The 17409-nt window shown below is 28.8% G+C and overlaps 1 protein-coding gene across 1 annotated transcript; it reads left to right on the top strand.

Moving 5' to 3' along the window:
• Positions 1-6765: 6765 nt before the first annotated feature.
• Positions 6766-16721, top strand: LOC107446540 (astacin-like metalloprotease toxin 5). The gene is made up of 6 exons (XM_016061217.3): positions 6766-6920; positions 8958-9019; positions 10553-10634; positions 12999-13128; positions 14272-14447; positions 16351-16721. Exons 1-6 carry the CDS (start codon positions 6839-6841, stop codon positions 16569-16571), a joined length of 753 nt encoding a protein of 250 aa, XP_015916703.2. The 5' UTR covers positions 6766-6838; the 3' UTR covers positions 16572-16721.
• The last annotated feature ends 688 nt before the right edge of the window (positions 16722-17409 follow it).

The raw sequence follows: 17409 nt of genomic DNA on the forward strand, positions 1-17409 counted from the left end.
TTTCAATTAGTTGAGAGAGTTTAGAACAGAATTCTTATTGTAGGAGAATGCTTAGTTTAAATAGTTTTATTGACCCCTTCCTTCTCGCTCCCGTGATATTGATGGGCTGGAGAGTTCAGTAGTAACGCGCCAATAAGAATAAAACTAATTCATTTCTTTTGTCCGGAAAGCAATTTATTTCTCATTTTACACCTGATGGCAGTACCAGAATATTTTTAAGGTAATTGCAGATAGTTAATTTATTTTAGACTAGTTGCAGCACTAATCAAATACTTAATACAAATACAAAAACCAAAGAAATAGACACTTTTATGATCGTTTTCTTGAAAATTTACCGATCGTTAATGCTTACTACAAAAAGTCTAAGCAGACTCCATTTGATTTAGTATTTTTTCGCACATTTTTAAATGACCTAAAGGCCGATATCTTATAAGCTGATACGAAATAAGTCTAACAATTATCAAAAAGATTTAAACTCACCAACGAGTTTTCAATCAGTTTAGTATATTATAAAACGTAAACGTTTACAAATTAACTTTTTTACTTAGCTTACGACAAACATATTTTTATTACGCATAAAATACGATAAGTTAGGGCATATATGATTTAGGGACTATATCAGAGAATACTTTGTTCCTGACTTAGATATTTTTTATTTATTTTATATCATGCAGTATTTATTTCATTTTATTTATTTTAGATATCATATTTGATAAAAAATATTAATTAAGAAATGTTACGCTGTGTCTTACGGAGAATATCAGTTCTCAGTTTACACAATGCCGATTATAAAGAGTGGGTCAGCATCCAAGGTTTTGTGGCCAAAATTAGTATTTCGATAAAATTTGCATTTAGGGGTTCTTATGTGCAGATGAATTGAATTCAAAGTTGAAATTTTAAAATACACTAAAAATACCCAAAAAAAACAAAATGGCGGCTGAAATATGGCGAGCAAAAATAAAAAATAATAAAATACGTTAAAATAAATAAATATAGCAATGAAAATATAATAATTTTCGTAATTTTGTGTTAAAAATGAAAAGCAAATTATATTTCCGAAGTAATATTACAAAATGACTCGAATAATTAGAAAATAACGCGAAAACATGAAAAAAACATAATTTTTGTTTTTCGGTATATTTAGTCCACCTTTTCAATACGGACAAAATGGGGCAGATTTTTTCGAAAGAAGAAACTTCAAAGAAGACAACAACAAAAAAGTTTAGCTAGTTACCTCGTGGAACTTTTTGGAACTAATTTTCGAAAGTCATTCAAACATTGTAAAATGTTAAATGATAAGATATAAACTGTAAGTTTGTCCAGAGTATTAACTAATCCAACTAATTGAAAAATTGTACTATAATTTAACACTAATTACTCTGATAAAGATGTAACAGTAAGGTGAAATTCTTATATGTATTTCTGAAATAAAAATCTAAAAGTTACACTTAAAAATAATTTTGTTAACATATTTTTCCTTAAATTGTACTCTCGTCTGTCGAAAAAGTAAATTGTAATGTTTGGAATGATTATGAATACTTAATTTGGGATATATTAAAACTGCCTACACATATTTTAGTTGAAAATTATTTTTTTACTTTTGGCCAAAGATCATAGACTTCTGGTCCACTGTGTTATGGCGATAACAATTTCTTTGGTTTTGTATTAATTTGTAAACATTTACATATATATCTACATCACATTTACATTATAACATCGTCATAATACGTTGTGCTAGTTTAGCAGGTAATTGTTTTGGTAATTGTTTTAGTGAAGCAGTAGAATCTTGTAAAATTCTGAAAAAAACATTCATTAAGTAATTAGTGACTGTAAAAGATAATTTCTCTATAATGATACAAGAGAAAATTGTGAAAGTGAAGTTTCTTTTTTCAATTAAGGCTTTCATTTTAATTTGGGTAAGGCCAGACCAGCATCTTCTGAAATTTTAAAGTTTGAGGGAAAGCAAAATTAAAAAATAAAATTTCAAATTCTATTTAAAAGTCCCCAGAAAATTGATTTTAACAAATAAATTATACTATGAACTGAAATGATCTTATGTAAATTTGTAAAGATTATAAAATAAAATAGGAAGATTAATTTCGTAGTCAATTGGATAAGATTTGTTCTAGTACTGGGTCTAGCCAACTTGAAAAATGTAATTTCTGAGAAAGGTGTTCTAGACATACACAGTGGAGTATGAAGGGTTGTTTAAGAACTGAAGCTTGGATTCCTGAGGTATTTTTTATGCCAGTAAAGTTTGAGGTATTAAAGTCCGCTCATGGACGAAAAAATTAGCGCACCAAGCTATGGTGCGCTAATTTTTTTGTCCATGAGCTTTTTTTAATCAAATAAATAATGGCATAATCAATAAATATGGCACTTTTTAATCAAATAAATAAATGCTTGAAATCAAGCAAGTTTTGGCAGAGGGTGCGCTTCTTGTTTTACAGTGGTGCCATCTATGGCCAAGAGTATGATTTTACTATCCACATGCGTTACAATCCGTTTTACAGAGAGGACTCAGTGACACACCTTCAATCCATATCAGTAGATCGTAATTTTGACCTGAATTCTTCTGCAAGAACCCCTCTGCAAGAATATATTGGCAAGAACTATAAAGTTTAAAAATATTAAAAAATATCTGGCAAGCAAAAGCAGGTATAAAATAAATTAAACACCTAAAGAGATAAATTAGAAATAAAAAAACGAGACAATTTTTAGAACAACACAGAGTTGTTGATTCTTTAGAAGATAGTTTTTTGTTTTCGGAATTTGAGGTTTATACTCACCCGATACTGGTTTTTCTATATTTTTGGAAGATTATTATTAACCCGTTACGGGTACTTTAATTTCGTTTCTTTATTTGTTGTTGTGAAATAAATGAGTTTTTTTTATAAAACAAAGAACTGTTTCTTAATATAGCTTGATACGTTACAGTACCAGCAGAGGTATTGCTTTGTCGTGGGAGCTTGGATGACTTTGTGCCCTCGACGGATTTAGCGTGCACCAATCACCATTCCTTTGAATGACTGGATTTGAACTTCCTTTTCTTGCGAACAAGATTCCAACATCCTACCAATTATGCGATCCGGGTCATTTATAACATATTAATATTTGTAAAGGAATTGAGTTGAAGTTGAACTATTAATTTTGTTAGGGGGAAGTGCTATAAAATTTTTAAACAAACACTTAAGCGTTCCATGAATTCACAGTCAATAAATGTACTATCATATCGAGATAACTTGAAAAGGTTTAGACTGTTTAAACAAATAGCTTTCTTGATCAGACCTTTGAGTTCATTTTATCTTTCCTTTCTCTGTTCTTATTTTTCCTTTTTTGCTGCATAATTTTTAATTTGTTTCTTCACAATGGGTGATGCATTTACTAACGCATTGCCGTACATATTCGTTTTATTCTTGTAACTTATTTGCTAATTTTTAATTATTCTGCCGTATATTAAGATAAAAATTTTATTCAACAATCTTATCACCAGTCTGACGGATTGCCCAGCCAAGAATTAAAGTTTTTGCCATTTTTACAAATTTGAGGATTTTAAATTTAAGTTTCAGTCTCAGCTTTTTGAATTTAATTGTAATACTTAAATTATTTCGGTGCAGATTCCGAATTTTTTGGGCGTAATTTTTAAAATTTCCGATTGCAACTATCTGTAAATACGTATATAACGTTCGGTTGCCTTCCTGAAATTGAACCTTCTCTTAGATCGAGGTAGTGGATCGGAGCATATTTGTCCGTAGGCTGCAAGCAGCCCCTAATCTTTTCGGATCATTAGCAGATGAGCCCTGTGCGTTTAAACTTGGGCCTTTTACTCGTTCACAGGCCTTCTTTGTCCATCGATTCAAGTGTGGTGCTCATGATCATGCGAGGCACAGGAGTTTAAGCCGATATCTCCACTTTGGTATTTTCATGCTGGCGTGGGCGTTGTCACGGCGACACGTCAGAAATTTTGCCAATTAGGCTTTATGAACTGAGTGGAGTAAATAATAAATTTAATTATCGAAAGTCAGTCCACTCCCTTTTCTTCTGTTTGTTAGAGCAGAGAAAGGTTACTTTTAGTAGGCCAACTACTTCGTTCAGCATAATTATGTCCCTGCATATGGGACCATTAGAGCTTCAACCTGTGAATTAGACTATGTCATTGCAATGGTTAATGAAGGAGTGTTACATTGTAAACCATTAGTGGTTAGACAATCTTTATTTCTTTTGATTTCACATTTGTCAAAATCGGAGGACAGCACGTGTCAAGGAGCAAGTTTTAGTAAATCATGTTTGCAATAATTTTTCTGGAATAAAAAGCTGTTATAAAATGATGAAAAGAAAAATTAAGTAAACCACAAACGAAACTCGTTTTTTTCTGATAAAATAATTGTCAAGCTCACCAGGTTGAACAACTATATCTGAAATTAGCATAATATTTGAACAATTCAATAAATGAAAACACCAGATAAAAGGTTCATGCACTGGAAGCTCTTAATAGGAAAACACCCCTAAGAGCGCATTTCCCCACAAATGTATATTTGCAATTCTAAAGCCTTATGAAGTTTCCTATTTAGCTTCCGAAACCACTGTGCTGTGTGTGAATCACCTAGATAACCAATTAAATGAATTCTTGAAACAAAATTTTTATTCTCATAATTATCGGGGACAAAAATCCCAAAGGGTCAAAACTCTCACTTGCAGTTTTCAACATATTCCACCTAGCAGCGGTTTTAATTTCTTTCTAATCCACTAATAAATCATTCATTTATTAACATTGACAGGATTTATTATTGGATTACCACTCGATTTTCAGTAAATCTTAAAATTTCGATGACACACGCTTTTCATTTTCAAGCTTTTACAGCTATTGACAGTTTCGATATGCGCCTATGCACTGACAAAAGAAGGGCAAAACTTAGCCTGACGGTTAAGAATAAGGTTTAAAATTAAAACTCATATTTTTCGCTAAAAAGATCTCGCTGAAGTGGTATTATCTGCTAAAAGATTGAAAGATATACTCTACTCGTATTGTTCGCTAAAAGAGGTTTTTCATATAACAAAACCTTAAAGCAGCTTTAACAAAAGAAAAAGATATTTAGGTAAGAAAGAGAACTTTCTGGATCTCATTACCTGTTAGTAAGAGTTCTCAATCCACTAAAATTACAATGAGATTTTTTAACATTTTTCAATGATTTTTATTTTATTTTACCTCCATTGTTAAAATTCTATCTTTGTTTAACTTCGTAGAAGTGTTACTTAAAATCCAGGCGAGAAAGCAAGTTACTTTCTGAACCAAATATTAATATTTTTAAGTTCAAGCAAATTTTAGAGTAGTTAACTACAAATTATATTAATTTGAATTTCCTCATTAATGCAACACAGCCACAATCACCAGAAACAAAAAAGCAGTAAACTTTTAATATTTAATTATTCACATCTTACGAACGAATCATTAATAGCAGAGTTTGGAAACGTGAGTAATTTGCACTGAAGTACAATTATTATAATTATATGATTAAGACTTTAATTTGGATGTTTTTGATGGACTATTTTTGATAATTTAACGTAGTTTTTTCTATTAATCACTCATTTTGTTATGTAAGTCATAAAAAGTAAAATAACAGAGAATGAAACAAATAAAATAACTGGTATAACTTTGGAAATTGCAATGAAATTTATTAATTTTGTCAATTTTTTGAGTCATTTTTACCAGCAATCTGGATGTCAATAAATAATATTATTTTGAGAGTATACCATTTGTTAAAGAGATTTTGCAAGCCTTGGGTTCAGAGATTTTACAAAGCTCATGTCATACGTGTTTCCGCTTTAATCAATGAGTCCAGAACATGCACTGTTAGAAGTAACAGCAAAAAAATAGTTAAATAATATTTTATTTAATTGTTTTAAATATTTTATTAAATTGTTTTTAATATTTTATTTAATTGTTTTTAATATTTTATTTAATTGTTTTTAATATTTTATTTAATAGTCAAGTAACATTTTATTTAAAAAAAACAATCACATAGCAATAAATAAGTTGGTATTCAAATTGTTAACTGCGAGAAAAACATTTTATTAACCGATTTTTCCTAGAATAATTCAACAACCTTAATTTCATTGCACCAACTACACCTACGTAATGAAGCTACTTATTTTTTTTGCAGATGGGTACATATTTTAACCAAGAGGGCTAATCTGTCATCTCTTCTCCAATTCCCTTGACCGAAAAAGCGTGGGTTCGAATCCCAACGTTGACACTGCGATATTTCCTCCATTCCCTTCATTACATGAAGGGTTTCCAGTGTCTTGCGTTCCCCAATTAGCAACCCTGGACTGTTTTTGCACTGACTTGGCATTAACAATAAATAAAAATAGCCTAATAAAACAGACGATAAATAAAAATAGCTTAAATGGATAATCTGAAAATATGAACTGTAAATGTTTAATTATTGATAAATTAAATTAGGCTAATATTAATCGGCTCAAATTTAAAACATATCAAGCCTAACATGTATTTAAAAAACAACGTAAGTATTCTCGTATATCAAGGTGAATTCATTCACATTGAATGCAAGAAAGACAGTAATGAGTAATATCAATACCGATGTTATCTGCTCGGATAGACTGTAAGAAAAAAAAATTAAATATTGCGCCTGTTTGCTTACTTGATAAATAAAAATCTTTGACCAAGCAGTCTTTTTTTATTTAAAAAGAAGTCATTTTTGTTTTTGCTAGCAGCAGGCTTTTCCCATAAAAATTTGATAAGGAAATATTTAAAAGAGGCAAACTTCGCTATACAAATTTATAGTTTCAAAATTTGACACACCTTAAACCTTCAAATATGAAGACTGTTGTTTTGTTTGCTGGCTTGTTGTCCGTTGCCTTAGCTGAAGTTATCAGTCTAAGTCCTGAGCAGACAGAAGGTAATGTTTCGTTTTCTGCAATTTTTGATGATAAAAAATGTTATTAAACAGTTTATATCATAAGACGAATCTAGAGTATTGGGCAATTTTTATTAACAATTTGTACAAGAGGTAGATGTGAACTAGTTTTTTTTCCAGCTAAAAAGTGCATTTTCTTTTTTTGCGTTTCTTGATATGTGTCTACTTAGCAGCAAAGGAAAAAAATTGCTTAACTACAATTTTTTGAGATCTTTGTTCAGTTAAATTCGAGTTTAATATTAGGATGTTAAGAAACAGCTGACATTTGCAAAGTGTAAACGGTGTTGAAATGCTCTGTAACAATTTTGAGAAAAAGCTGGTAAGCCACTTGGATCAAGAAGAAACGTGTCTGCATAAGTTGGCATTTCAGCGAAAGGCTGCGAGTCCCAATTTTTATAAAACCCGAATTGATCAAAATTCTTTTGGTGGAAGTCTTAGTTATTTTGGGAGAGTCACTAGTTATTTTGGAAGAATTGCTAGTTATTTTGGGGGAAATCTTAGTTATTTTGGAAATATTTAATGCGGAGAATGATATATTATGAATATTATGTTATGAATTTGATATTACGAATTAATATGCCATTAATTTGTTCATAATGCATATTCTGTAAATTAATATAAAAAGTTATTAAATCCTAGTTATTTTATGGGAATTCCTAGTTATTTTGGGTTAATTTCTAGTTATTTTGAGGGGATCACTTGTTACTATGAAAGTATTAAATACGAAGAACGAAATATATGAATGATATTATGAATCTGTTTATAATGCATGTAAATGAATATAAAAAGTTTTTAACTCCTAGTTATTTTGTTTGAATTCCTAGTTATTTTGAAGTAATTCTTAGCTATTTTGGGAGAATTGATAGTTATTATGAAAGTATTTAAAGCGAAGAATGAAATATGTGAATGATATTATTTATTAGTATATTATGAATTTGTTCATAATGCGTATGGTGCAAATGGAAGTAAAAAGTATTTAAATCCTGTGGGAGAAAAGTTTTCTAATCCTGTTATTGTGAGAGAAATTCTAGTTATTTCGGGGAAATTCCTAGTTATTTTGGTAGAATTCCTAGTTATTTTGGGGCAATACTAGTAACTTTAAAACTATTTAATACGAAGAATGAAATATATGATATTAATATCTCATGAATTTGTTCATAAAAAGCATATGCTGTAAATGAATATAAAAAGTTATTAAATGCTATGTATTTTTGGGGAATTCCGAGCTATTTTGGGGGAATTCTGAAAGTATTTAATACGAATAATGAATGCGTTAATGACATTACGAATTAATATATTATGAATTTGTTCATATTGCATATGCTGTAAATGAATATAAAGGCAAATTGTCTTAAAAACAAACTGCTATAAACGTTGATAATAGTCATCAGAGAAACGTTACTACTTTATTCTTGAACTTAGTCACTTCATTTTGAATTGATATGCTTAGTTCCACCACAAAGGCGAATTTCTCCTGGAATACTTCATCCAGGAGTTCCTAGTCTTCTGGATTGGGTTCAAAATTACAAGGCTAAGGAGTTAAACATCGGTANTAGATATATATATATATATATATATATATATATATATAAACTAAAAAATTGAAAAAAATATGGAAAAAAATAAAAATAATGACAAGAGAAGAAAATTAATAAAACAAATTTCAGAAGTATTGAATATATATATGCATATTAGGGACAATTAATAAAATTACATAAAACTTTTTCGCAATGAAAAAGAAATAAAGATATCTTGTATCGTGCTTTTAGTTATTTTCGCTGATCTGAGATAAAGTAAATATGTAGCAATTTCAATAATCCAAACGTTAATCAAGTCTAATACTTAAACCAATTAATTTCCTAGTTAAAAAGTTATCATCATTAGAAAAAAAAATAAAAAATTGATATTCTGCAAGAAAATGCGATTTTGACTAAACGCGGTTTTGACTTCATATTTTGACTAAAATCGAAATTAAATAATAGGAAGTAGCTTGATAAATTTTTAAATTTTATATTTTAGAAGCTAGAAAGGCTCTGGAAGATCCAGATTTATTCGATGGTGACATGATTGGAGTTACTTACGTAAGTATTCGAAAGATACTGACTGAATGTTGTCACCCTCTTATAGAATGTTTTTCCGAAAGTTTTGCACCAAGGAGAACTGAAGAAGTCGCTGTATGAGTGCTTTAAATGCAAATGAAAGCTGAGAAGTTTAAATATGAATACCTCCTGATAGTGAAAAATTATCTAGATTTAAAATTAGTTAAAGTTATAAAATTTTTTAAACTTTTTAAGAGCTTAAGCTATGTAAGTGTTGGAGTAAAATTTTAAGCATTTAAAAAATATCGAAGTATTATTTGCTTTCATAAAGCTGTGTTTTTTTTCATCTTGTGGTTTTACACCATTTTCATATTTAGCATAAAGGTCTCTGGAAAAAGAAAACCAAAACTCATTATAAAAGTCATGAACTACAACATCAATTAGGAATTAATAAAAACAGAACATTATTTGCAAAAAATCATTATTTCGTTGTAAAATAGAGTTTTTGAAAAAGAACTTCAATTACAAGACCCATATTTCAAAGTATATCATAAATTAATGATAAATAAACTTCTCGTTTGATGCTCGTTTGCTGTGTTGAAAATTGTAGACATTTGAATAAAACTTTTATGGCGACATTAAAATCTTTCCACTTAGTTTTAAAAGTGGGTACAGCTTCATGTACATCCAATTTAAAGAAATCTCGATTTCAAATATTGGTTATTTAAATATACTAAATTTATCAAAAAATTCAGTCAGTGTTATAAAATGCCTTCTTTTGAAAAGTCTAAGCAAAATATGCAAAATATGTATGTATTATATTGAGGAGGTATGTTTATTTTTTCTTTCAATTTAATTTTTAAATTATTGTTTCTATATTTTTGCTTCATATATCTATAATCAAGTTAAAAAAAATTTAAATTTCTCTCATAATTTTTTTCTAATTAATTTTCCAGTTCATTCTAATTGGGATTATGTTGTGTTTCATGTTAGAAATTATGTTTTGTTAACTACTGTAGATATATTATACACTGTTACAAATTTCTCGGAAAATGGTTAAATAAAAATCTATTTAAATGTTATTTTACCATATTCAAGCAAAACAGTCAAATAAGAATATATAAGATGGTATTCAAACTGTTAACTGTAAGAAAATATTAACTGTGAGTCCAGTATTCCCCTTTTTTACAATAGGCAAAGTAAACTAATTAATCCACGGTTCGTTTGATAGAAAACTTTTCACCACAACTTAATTCTAATGCCCTTTAGTTAACTAAAAGCCTTGCTCCAATGTCTAGATAAATCTCCTTTTTACTGTTTTGAAATTATGACAGTTGCAAATGGTAAAAAAAAAAATCTCGTATAGTTTTGTATTCAGTTTTTTTAACCATACTAACTGCAAACGGTTTCAAACTGTAAAGGTAAAAAAATGTTCTTTACCGTAACCTTTACGGTTAATTGAATGGACAGACTGCTGTCTGTTATTTTACTGTAATTTTAATATGAAAATTTTAAAAGTTTACTAGCCGATTTAAAGTTGTTTTAAGCGCTATTTACAGAAATTATTTCTTCTAGGATGATGAAAGAAATGCTATTGTTGGCGAACATTTGAGATGGCCAAATGCAGTTGTACCTTACGTTATAGATGACGTTTTGCGTAAGAATTCTTCTTTGGTTTATTGTTTATTTATTTTTTTATTTACTCGTTTAATTGTTATTTTTAATCCAACAGTGTCTTTGGTCTCTTTGTGCAGACAATTTTAAAATACATCATGTGCTTAAAGATATAAGTTGTTAGATAAAATTGACAAAAACTATTTTGATGTGTATTTTTTTAAATTTTGTCCGTAGAAGCTCGTTAGTACTCCATGAATAATCTAGCTTTTTTTTTCCTTTTCAAAATCACCTCAGTACCATTTGGTCGCAATATCCAGAAAATAACTTTTAAACTTGTTCAATTGCTATTTTCATTAATGATAATTATTTAAATTAATGTGATTTTGCATTTTTTGACAGGTGTTTCAGTTGTTACATTGAACGCTGCATTTTTCTGAGATGCTAAATAATTACTGTAATTTTTTATCCTTTGTTTTAGTTTTTCGCTGTGCAGTTCAAAATTGGCATTTTTCAATTCTATGTATTTTTAAATTTCAATTTTTTTAATTTTATTTATTGAACATTTATTTTCCCTGTATTTAATGTTAGTACATTTAATCTAATTATAAAGCTAAGCATCACTTTTGCTAAAATTCAATTATATATATAATATTTTATAATTCCACTGAAAAATATAACAAATATGCAAAAAGTGTTTTTCATTAAAACCATTTAAAACAAATCTCGAAAATAAAGGAAATATGGACTCATTGATGAATACTTTAGGAAAAGCTTTTTATTTTAAAACAAAAAAATCTTATTAAAGCTTAATACTTTGCAGTAAATTTCAAAATTAATGTAATCAACTACAAGTATTTTAATATTCATAACGGAAGTTATTAGGAAGAAGAAATTAAATAAAACTTATCACTAAGGCTAATTAGTTGAAAACTTTCAACGGGCCTATTTAATGCTTTTTTTTAAACATTTATATATTTAAGGCTCTAAATTATGAACATTTTACAATTTCATTTTTGAAATTTCAAATGTTTGAATTGTTGACATTAAGTTAATGCTTTTCTTAAACAAACAGATCCCTAAGATTTCCATCTGCTCAGAAATTTTGCATTATGGAAAAGTTATTAAGAAAAGAAATAGCCTTGTATTCAAAAATTTTTAGTCATCCCAAATTTTACATTCAACCCCAATTTGACATTTTAATTGATTTTTTTTAAAATTTTAACAAGATTACTATTTCATTGCTGTTCAGTTATAAAATAATTAGGGAAAAGCTGTATACTGTCTTATGAAATATATTCCCTTCTCCAAAATGTTCAAAGTATGTTCCTCCAAAATCTATCACGAGAAAAATTTATGAATTTTCTGAGAGGTCAAGGAGGATATATACTTGGCTAGAATTTAATATTGTTCTCTAGTCTACAAAGGCCTTGTTTCTTGTGAACTTGTTGGGGCTGTATGGAATGTGGTTAAACCCAGGTTGATAGGGATGATCGGATTAAATTTTTTGATTTAAACTAACATAGTAGAAACTTCCTGATCAAATTGCGGTGAAAAGTACTGGTACTCCGGGTGCCTGTACTTTCTACCATAAAGTCCATCTTTAAAGGTACATGTTTCGGGACAAAAAAATCTGATATACTGTAATTTTTACGGTAATAATTTGAGTAAAGGTAGCTTAACTCTGACCTACCCCACAGGGGATATCCGAGGAAATAATTATAGTTAAATTTTACGAAGGAAATTATTATAGTAATTCCGAGGAAATAATTATAGTTTCCGAGGAAATAATTATAGTTAACCCCACAGGGGATATCCGACGAAATAATTATAGTTAACCCCACAGGGGATATCCAAGGAAATAATTATAGTTTAATCACTGAATCACTCTAATTAAATAAATATTACAGTTACAGTGTACGTTAAGTGCTGACCTAACCTACACTGAGACAAAAGTATAGTCAAAACTACTAAAACATGGTAAAATTCACATTCTTTCTGGCTCTATGGGACCACCAAAAAGTTCGGTAAATTATATCGATGTGCTTTGGTAATGATGTTTCTTTGATTTGGTAATGATGTTCTCCATTTTTACCGGATCACGATACGGGACAAAAAAAATCTGATATACCGTATATTTCCACGCAATAATTACTGTAAAATCACTAGCATACTCTAATTAAATAAATATAACTTTAAAAATTACGGAATAAGGTTTTACGGTTAAAAATGGATTTCAGGGTAAGATTAAATTTACGGATAATGCAAAGTGTTGATAAATCCATAATTTGATCAGAAATTTCTTTACTGTGTAGGCAGTTTTCTAAAGGCCCCTATTACTTATGAATCGTAGGTATAACAAAAGTACATAAAAGAAAATTCTTTCTTATATTTTTTCCCCTTTTAGTTAAATATGAGTTTTTGGTGAAGGACATAGAGAGAGCCATGGAAGAATTTCATAAAAATACATGCATCCGATTCGTCAAAAGGACAGACGAAAAAGATTACGTTCGATTAGTTTGGGGAGATGGTAAAAGGTAATTAAAAATTTGATATATTTTTTTAATATAAATAAAAAAACACTATTGAATTTTAAAAGAAAATTGTGTTCTTTATCACTTTATATGCTTCTTTTTTAATTCAAAGAATATGAGTTAACACTTCATTTAACTGTTACTGACCCTTAACATTTAAGGTTATGTGAAAAGATTAACTTTTAAGATTTTTAAAAATGTATAATTGCGCAAATTAATTCATCATAAATGAGGGATAATGTAATTCCACTGTCATTACAGCATAATTAAAAATATGTTGAAAATGTAAAATAATAAATAAAGTTAAAAAAAAAAAAGCGTAAAGTAAGACTAAGAATATTGGAACCTTTTAGCAGGAGGAACCTTAACATTTTTGTCCACCTAGTTTCCTAGCGAGTTCGAGTCTTTATATCAAAAATTCGAATTTAATAGACAATGAAGTCTTAAACCAATTATGTTTAAAAAAATAAAACTCCATTAACAATTTAAAAGCCATCAGCAAGAAATTAGTCGTTATTTTAAAAAGTTATAAAATTGGAATGAACCTTTTCTCATTAGATTCACGTTAGCTCTTTAAAATACCGTGTATTTAAATATGAAATATTTTTAAATAGAAAAATCTACCAAATGAATGGTTTAAGTACCGTATATTTTGGTAACTGCGAAATATTGGTAGTCAATATTTTTTTGCCAGGAATGTCTTTATCATGCGTTAATTTTACCTCATTTTTTCCGCTGTAATTACATACTATCTATTAGCTAAAAACATTAATTTTTTAAAAAATCTGACAGCAGTTGTCTGTAATGACTTGCGATGCTTAATTGTGTATGTCATAGCCATTACGTTTCTGGTAATGAATTGAAAAATAAACGATAATTAACCAATATTTATAAAACATGCTATTTTTGGTTTTTTTAAAATAAATTTTGGCTCACATTACAAATAACACTTCGACTAAAAATGTAAATTAAAGTATATTTGCGCAATATATTTTGAAATTAATTAATTATAAAATATATAAGATTATGGCATTTCATAAATACTGCAGGTAGGAGAGTGAATTACCATTAAAAAGTAATTGCACTGCAAACATAAAAGTATATTTTCTGTGCTTTTAAAAATATGGAATTTCTTAACTCTTACAGCTGCAGCTCTCAAGTAGGTAGAGTTAATGGTGAACAGATGCTTAATCTAGGTAGAGGTTGTTGGTATAAAGGAACTGTTATTCACGAATTGGGGCATGCTCTTGGATTCTATCACGAACAAAACAGATCAGACAGAGATGATCATTTGATTATCTACGAAGAAAACGTAAAAGAGGGTGAGTGGTTGGTAACTTGATATATTTTGAATCCCAAGAGAACGTGGAAAAATTTGTTTGCTTACAATGAAGAGTGATCATTAAGAGGTTAAGATAAAATAAAGCTAAATTTATAATTTTACCAACCATTTAATTCTTAAATTTGAAAATTTATTTTATTAAGCAACATATTATTATCAGGAAAAAATGTAGTAGTTTTTTGCAATTTTAGTAGGTTGATAATATGCATCTTGATTTGCATATAATCAAGTGATAGCGTATTACTGATAATATGCATAATACGCTATCACTTGGTCTATTTCATTAAACACAAATTGTAAGAAAGAATTTCATTTTGTGATATGGCGTGTTTAGCAATGAACATGTAAAGGTGATATTCAAACCATTATGGTTGAGTATTAAAACGTGAACGGGAATCATTAGACCTAAAATTATTCAGTTATGTATTGCGCATTGTACAGCAGAATATAAACTGATAGTTTCTCTGAAAAACCTGACATGTTAGTAGCTGGTTGACGAAAAAGATAAGCAAATATTTTGTGTTTGTTTAGAGTTGTTAGCAATTCTCTGGCATGTATTTTCTTGCTTAGATTCGATTTCCATCCTCACCTCGTGTTATCCATGACCATGTTTCAGAGTTTTGATCAAATTTGCTTTTTACATAGTAGTTTAACGACAATCATCTATATCTAAGAGAGTTTTTAAGCTTTCTGTCAAGTTTACTTGCTTTTTCATTACCTATTACCTAATTTAGAGTTAATTGTTTCTTGTTTTCCCCCTTATTTTCAAAATTAAAAAGTCCTGATTGTTATGGTCTTCTGAAGTTGAGTGTGAATCTGAATATAAGTTTGTGTTTATGGTAGTTGTTGTGTAATCGTTGGTTTTCTCTACAAATATACCCATATTTTAGATCTAAAGATGCTTATGTTAACTGCTATTCTGTAGCATTTTAAAATAGCTTAATGCCATCATAGCAGATTGCAAAGGAGAACATAGTCCAAACTTGCTCATTAATTGTTCTGCTGGGTGATATAGTTGTTTTAGAGGCCAAAAATATATAACGGTTTCCATAGATTAAAGTCTTTAAATATTTTTGCTTCTATGAGGTTAAGAGGATTTATCCATGGTGATTATTATTGTAATATATGTTCATTTTTTATTAAGCACTATTCTTTGGGGTTGTCAGAAACGTCAGTTAAATTTGTCAGTGTTCACTTACGATGTCTTGTCATTTGTTAGTGTTTTTTAGTGAGCAAAACCAAGTATGTGCGTCACAGTTTATTAATATTAGCACGTTTGTTTAAATATGTTTTTGCATTTCCGGTTAACTTTTTATGTTTTTTATTAGTGCTTAAAATCCTGTAATTGTCACAATATGTTAGTCAAGATGCTGCAACCAAGTTAACTAAAAATCGAGCTTAAAATCAAGATAATCCAATTCTAAAGTTCGTTTAATAGTTTAACCTGTTAACATAATACCATGTTTTCTGGAAATTGCTGATAATTGCTCTCGAAATTGCTTATACACATCTCGAAATGGGGTGTGATACTTACAGAGAAGAGGTTGGCAAAAGCTATCTTTTTCACTGTTAGTCAATAGCGATATTTAGCATTCACGATAAATGAAGAATTCGTCTGAAATCGATTTCGAAATCAATAGCAACCAGTCTAATCATTAAATGTATTTATCAGAATTCTCAGATAACCTGGTCTTCTGAGATAAATCACTTTGTACATTTGCATCTTAAGTTTATACCTTTTACGTTATTTATAGTACTGTTAGTATATATGGTAATTAGATTTTAGATTTTAATTGATTAAAAAAATTAATCATTTAAGGAATTTTTTTGTAATAGAAAATGTGAATAATTCTTAACGCTTAACAATTTGCTTCGTTTCGCAGATCAGAAAAAGAACTTTATAAAGCTAAATCCGGAAGAAAATATTCTATATAATGATTTTGACTATGACTCCATCATGATTTATGGCAACAAAGCCTTGTCCAAGAACGGAAAAGACACCATGGTGGCCAAAAACGGAAGGACATTGGTAGACCCTTTTAATAAAAATGAAATGACCAAAAGTGACATTGAAAGATTCAAAAAAATGTACAAGTGTGCTTAATTTCTTGCAAAATATTTTTTGCAACTGTTAAAACATGATGAATAATAAACAGTAAAGGGAATAATTATCTTGATGTATTAATACAATTTATTTTGTTGTTTTGCGTAAAATATACTGTATATATTAAATTATCTGTGTTACGAAAATTAAGGAGTTGAATTGATTATTTAGAAAATTCGTTTATTTGAATGGCTGTGATAACATTTTCATACATATAAATACTAATATAAATTTTAAACTTAAATGCACATCATAAATTTTTTTAAATTAATGTAATGACATTATTATCACATCTAAAGTTTGACGATAATTTCTTGAGGGATTGTTAATTACATCACTAAAATTTGACAATAGTTTCAAAAGTGGCGGGTATTAGTTTCTACAAATATATAAAGTCCAACAAACATTGAAAGGGCTAGAATAGTGATTTCTCAGCTAGTCCGCTACTTGATTAAAAAAACTAACACACGGCAGTTAAAGCAAAATGAAACAAATGCTTTTAGTAATACTAAAATAATACCATTGGAGACATTGATGGATAAATTTATTTTCTTTTTCTTGTTGCTATTACAACTTAAGTGGTGATAAGAATTTTAAACACAATATAATATCTATTCTCAAAATTGTATCAAATCTTTCTTAAATTTTTGTCTTATAAATTTAAAAATTTGGGGAACACGCATTCTTATTAAACTTAGAATAGGATAAATGATCCCTTTGACGTAAGTGTGTCATCGAAATTGGAGACCTTATTGTTGTGTCCTTCGCGAAAATTACAAAGAAGACAAAACAAAAAACATTTTTGAAGTGTAGGAAGAAAATAAATATTAAATAAAAT

This window comes from Parasteatoda tepidariorum, chromosome 7 (assembly GCF_043381705.1).
Source record: "Parasteatoda tepidariorum isolate YZ-2023 chromosome 7, CAS_Ptep_4.0, whole genome shotgun sequence".
NCBI lineage: Eukaryota > Metazoa > Arthropoda > Arachnida > Araneae > Theridiidae > Parasteatoda > Parasteatoda tepidariorum.

What these genes read in the sequence shown, in the direction of transcription:
- LOC107446540 (XM_016061217.3), top strand. Translation starts at nt 6,839, where the DNA reads ATGAAGACTGTTGTTTTGTTTGCTGGCTTGTTGTCCGTTGCCTTAGCT. An exon ending in GTTTGGGGAGATGGTAAAAG is followed by an intron (nt 13,129 to 14,271) that starts GTAATTAAAAAT and finishes TAACTCTTACAG; the next exon opens with CTGCAGCTCTCAAGTAGGTA. An exon ending in CGAAGAAAACGTAAAAGAGG is followed by an intron (nt 14,448 to 16,350) that starts GTGAGTGGTTGG and finishes TTCGTTTCGCAG; the next exon opens with ATCAGAAAAAGAACTTTATA.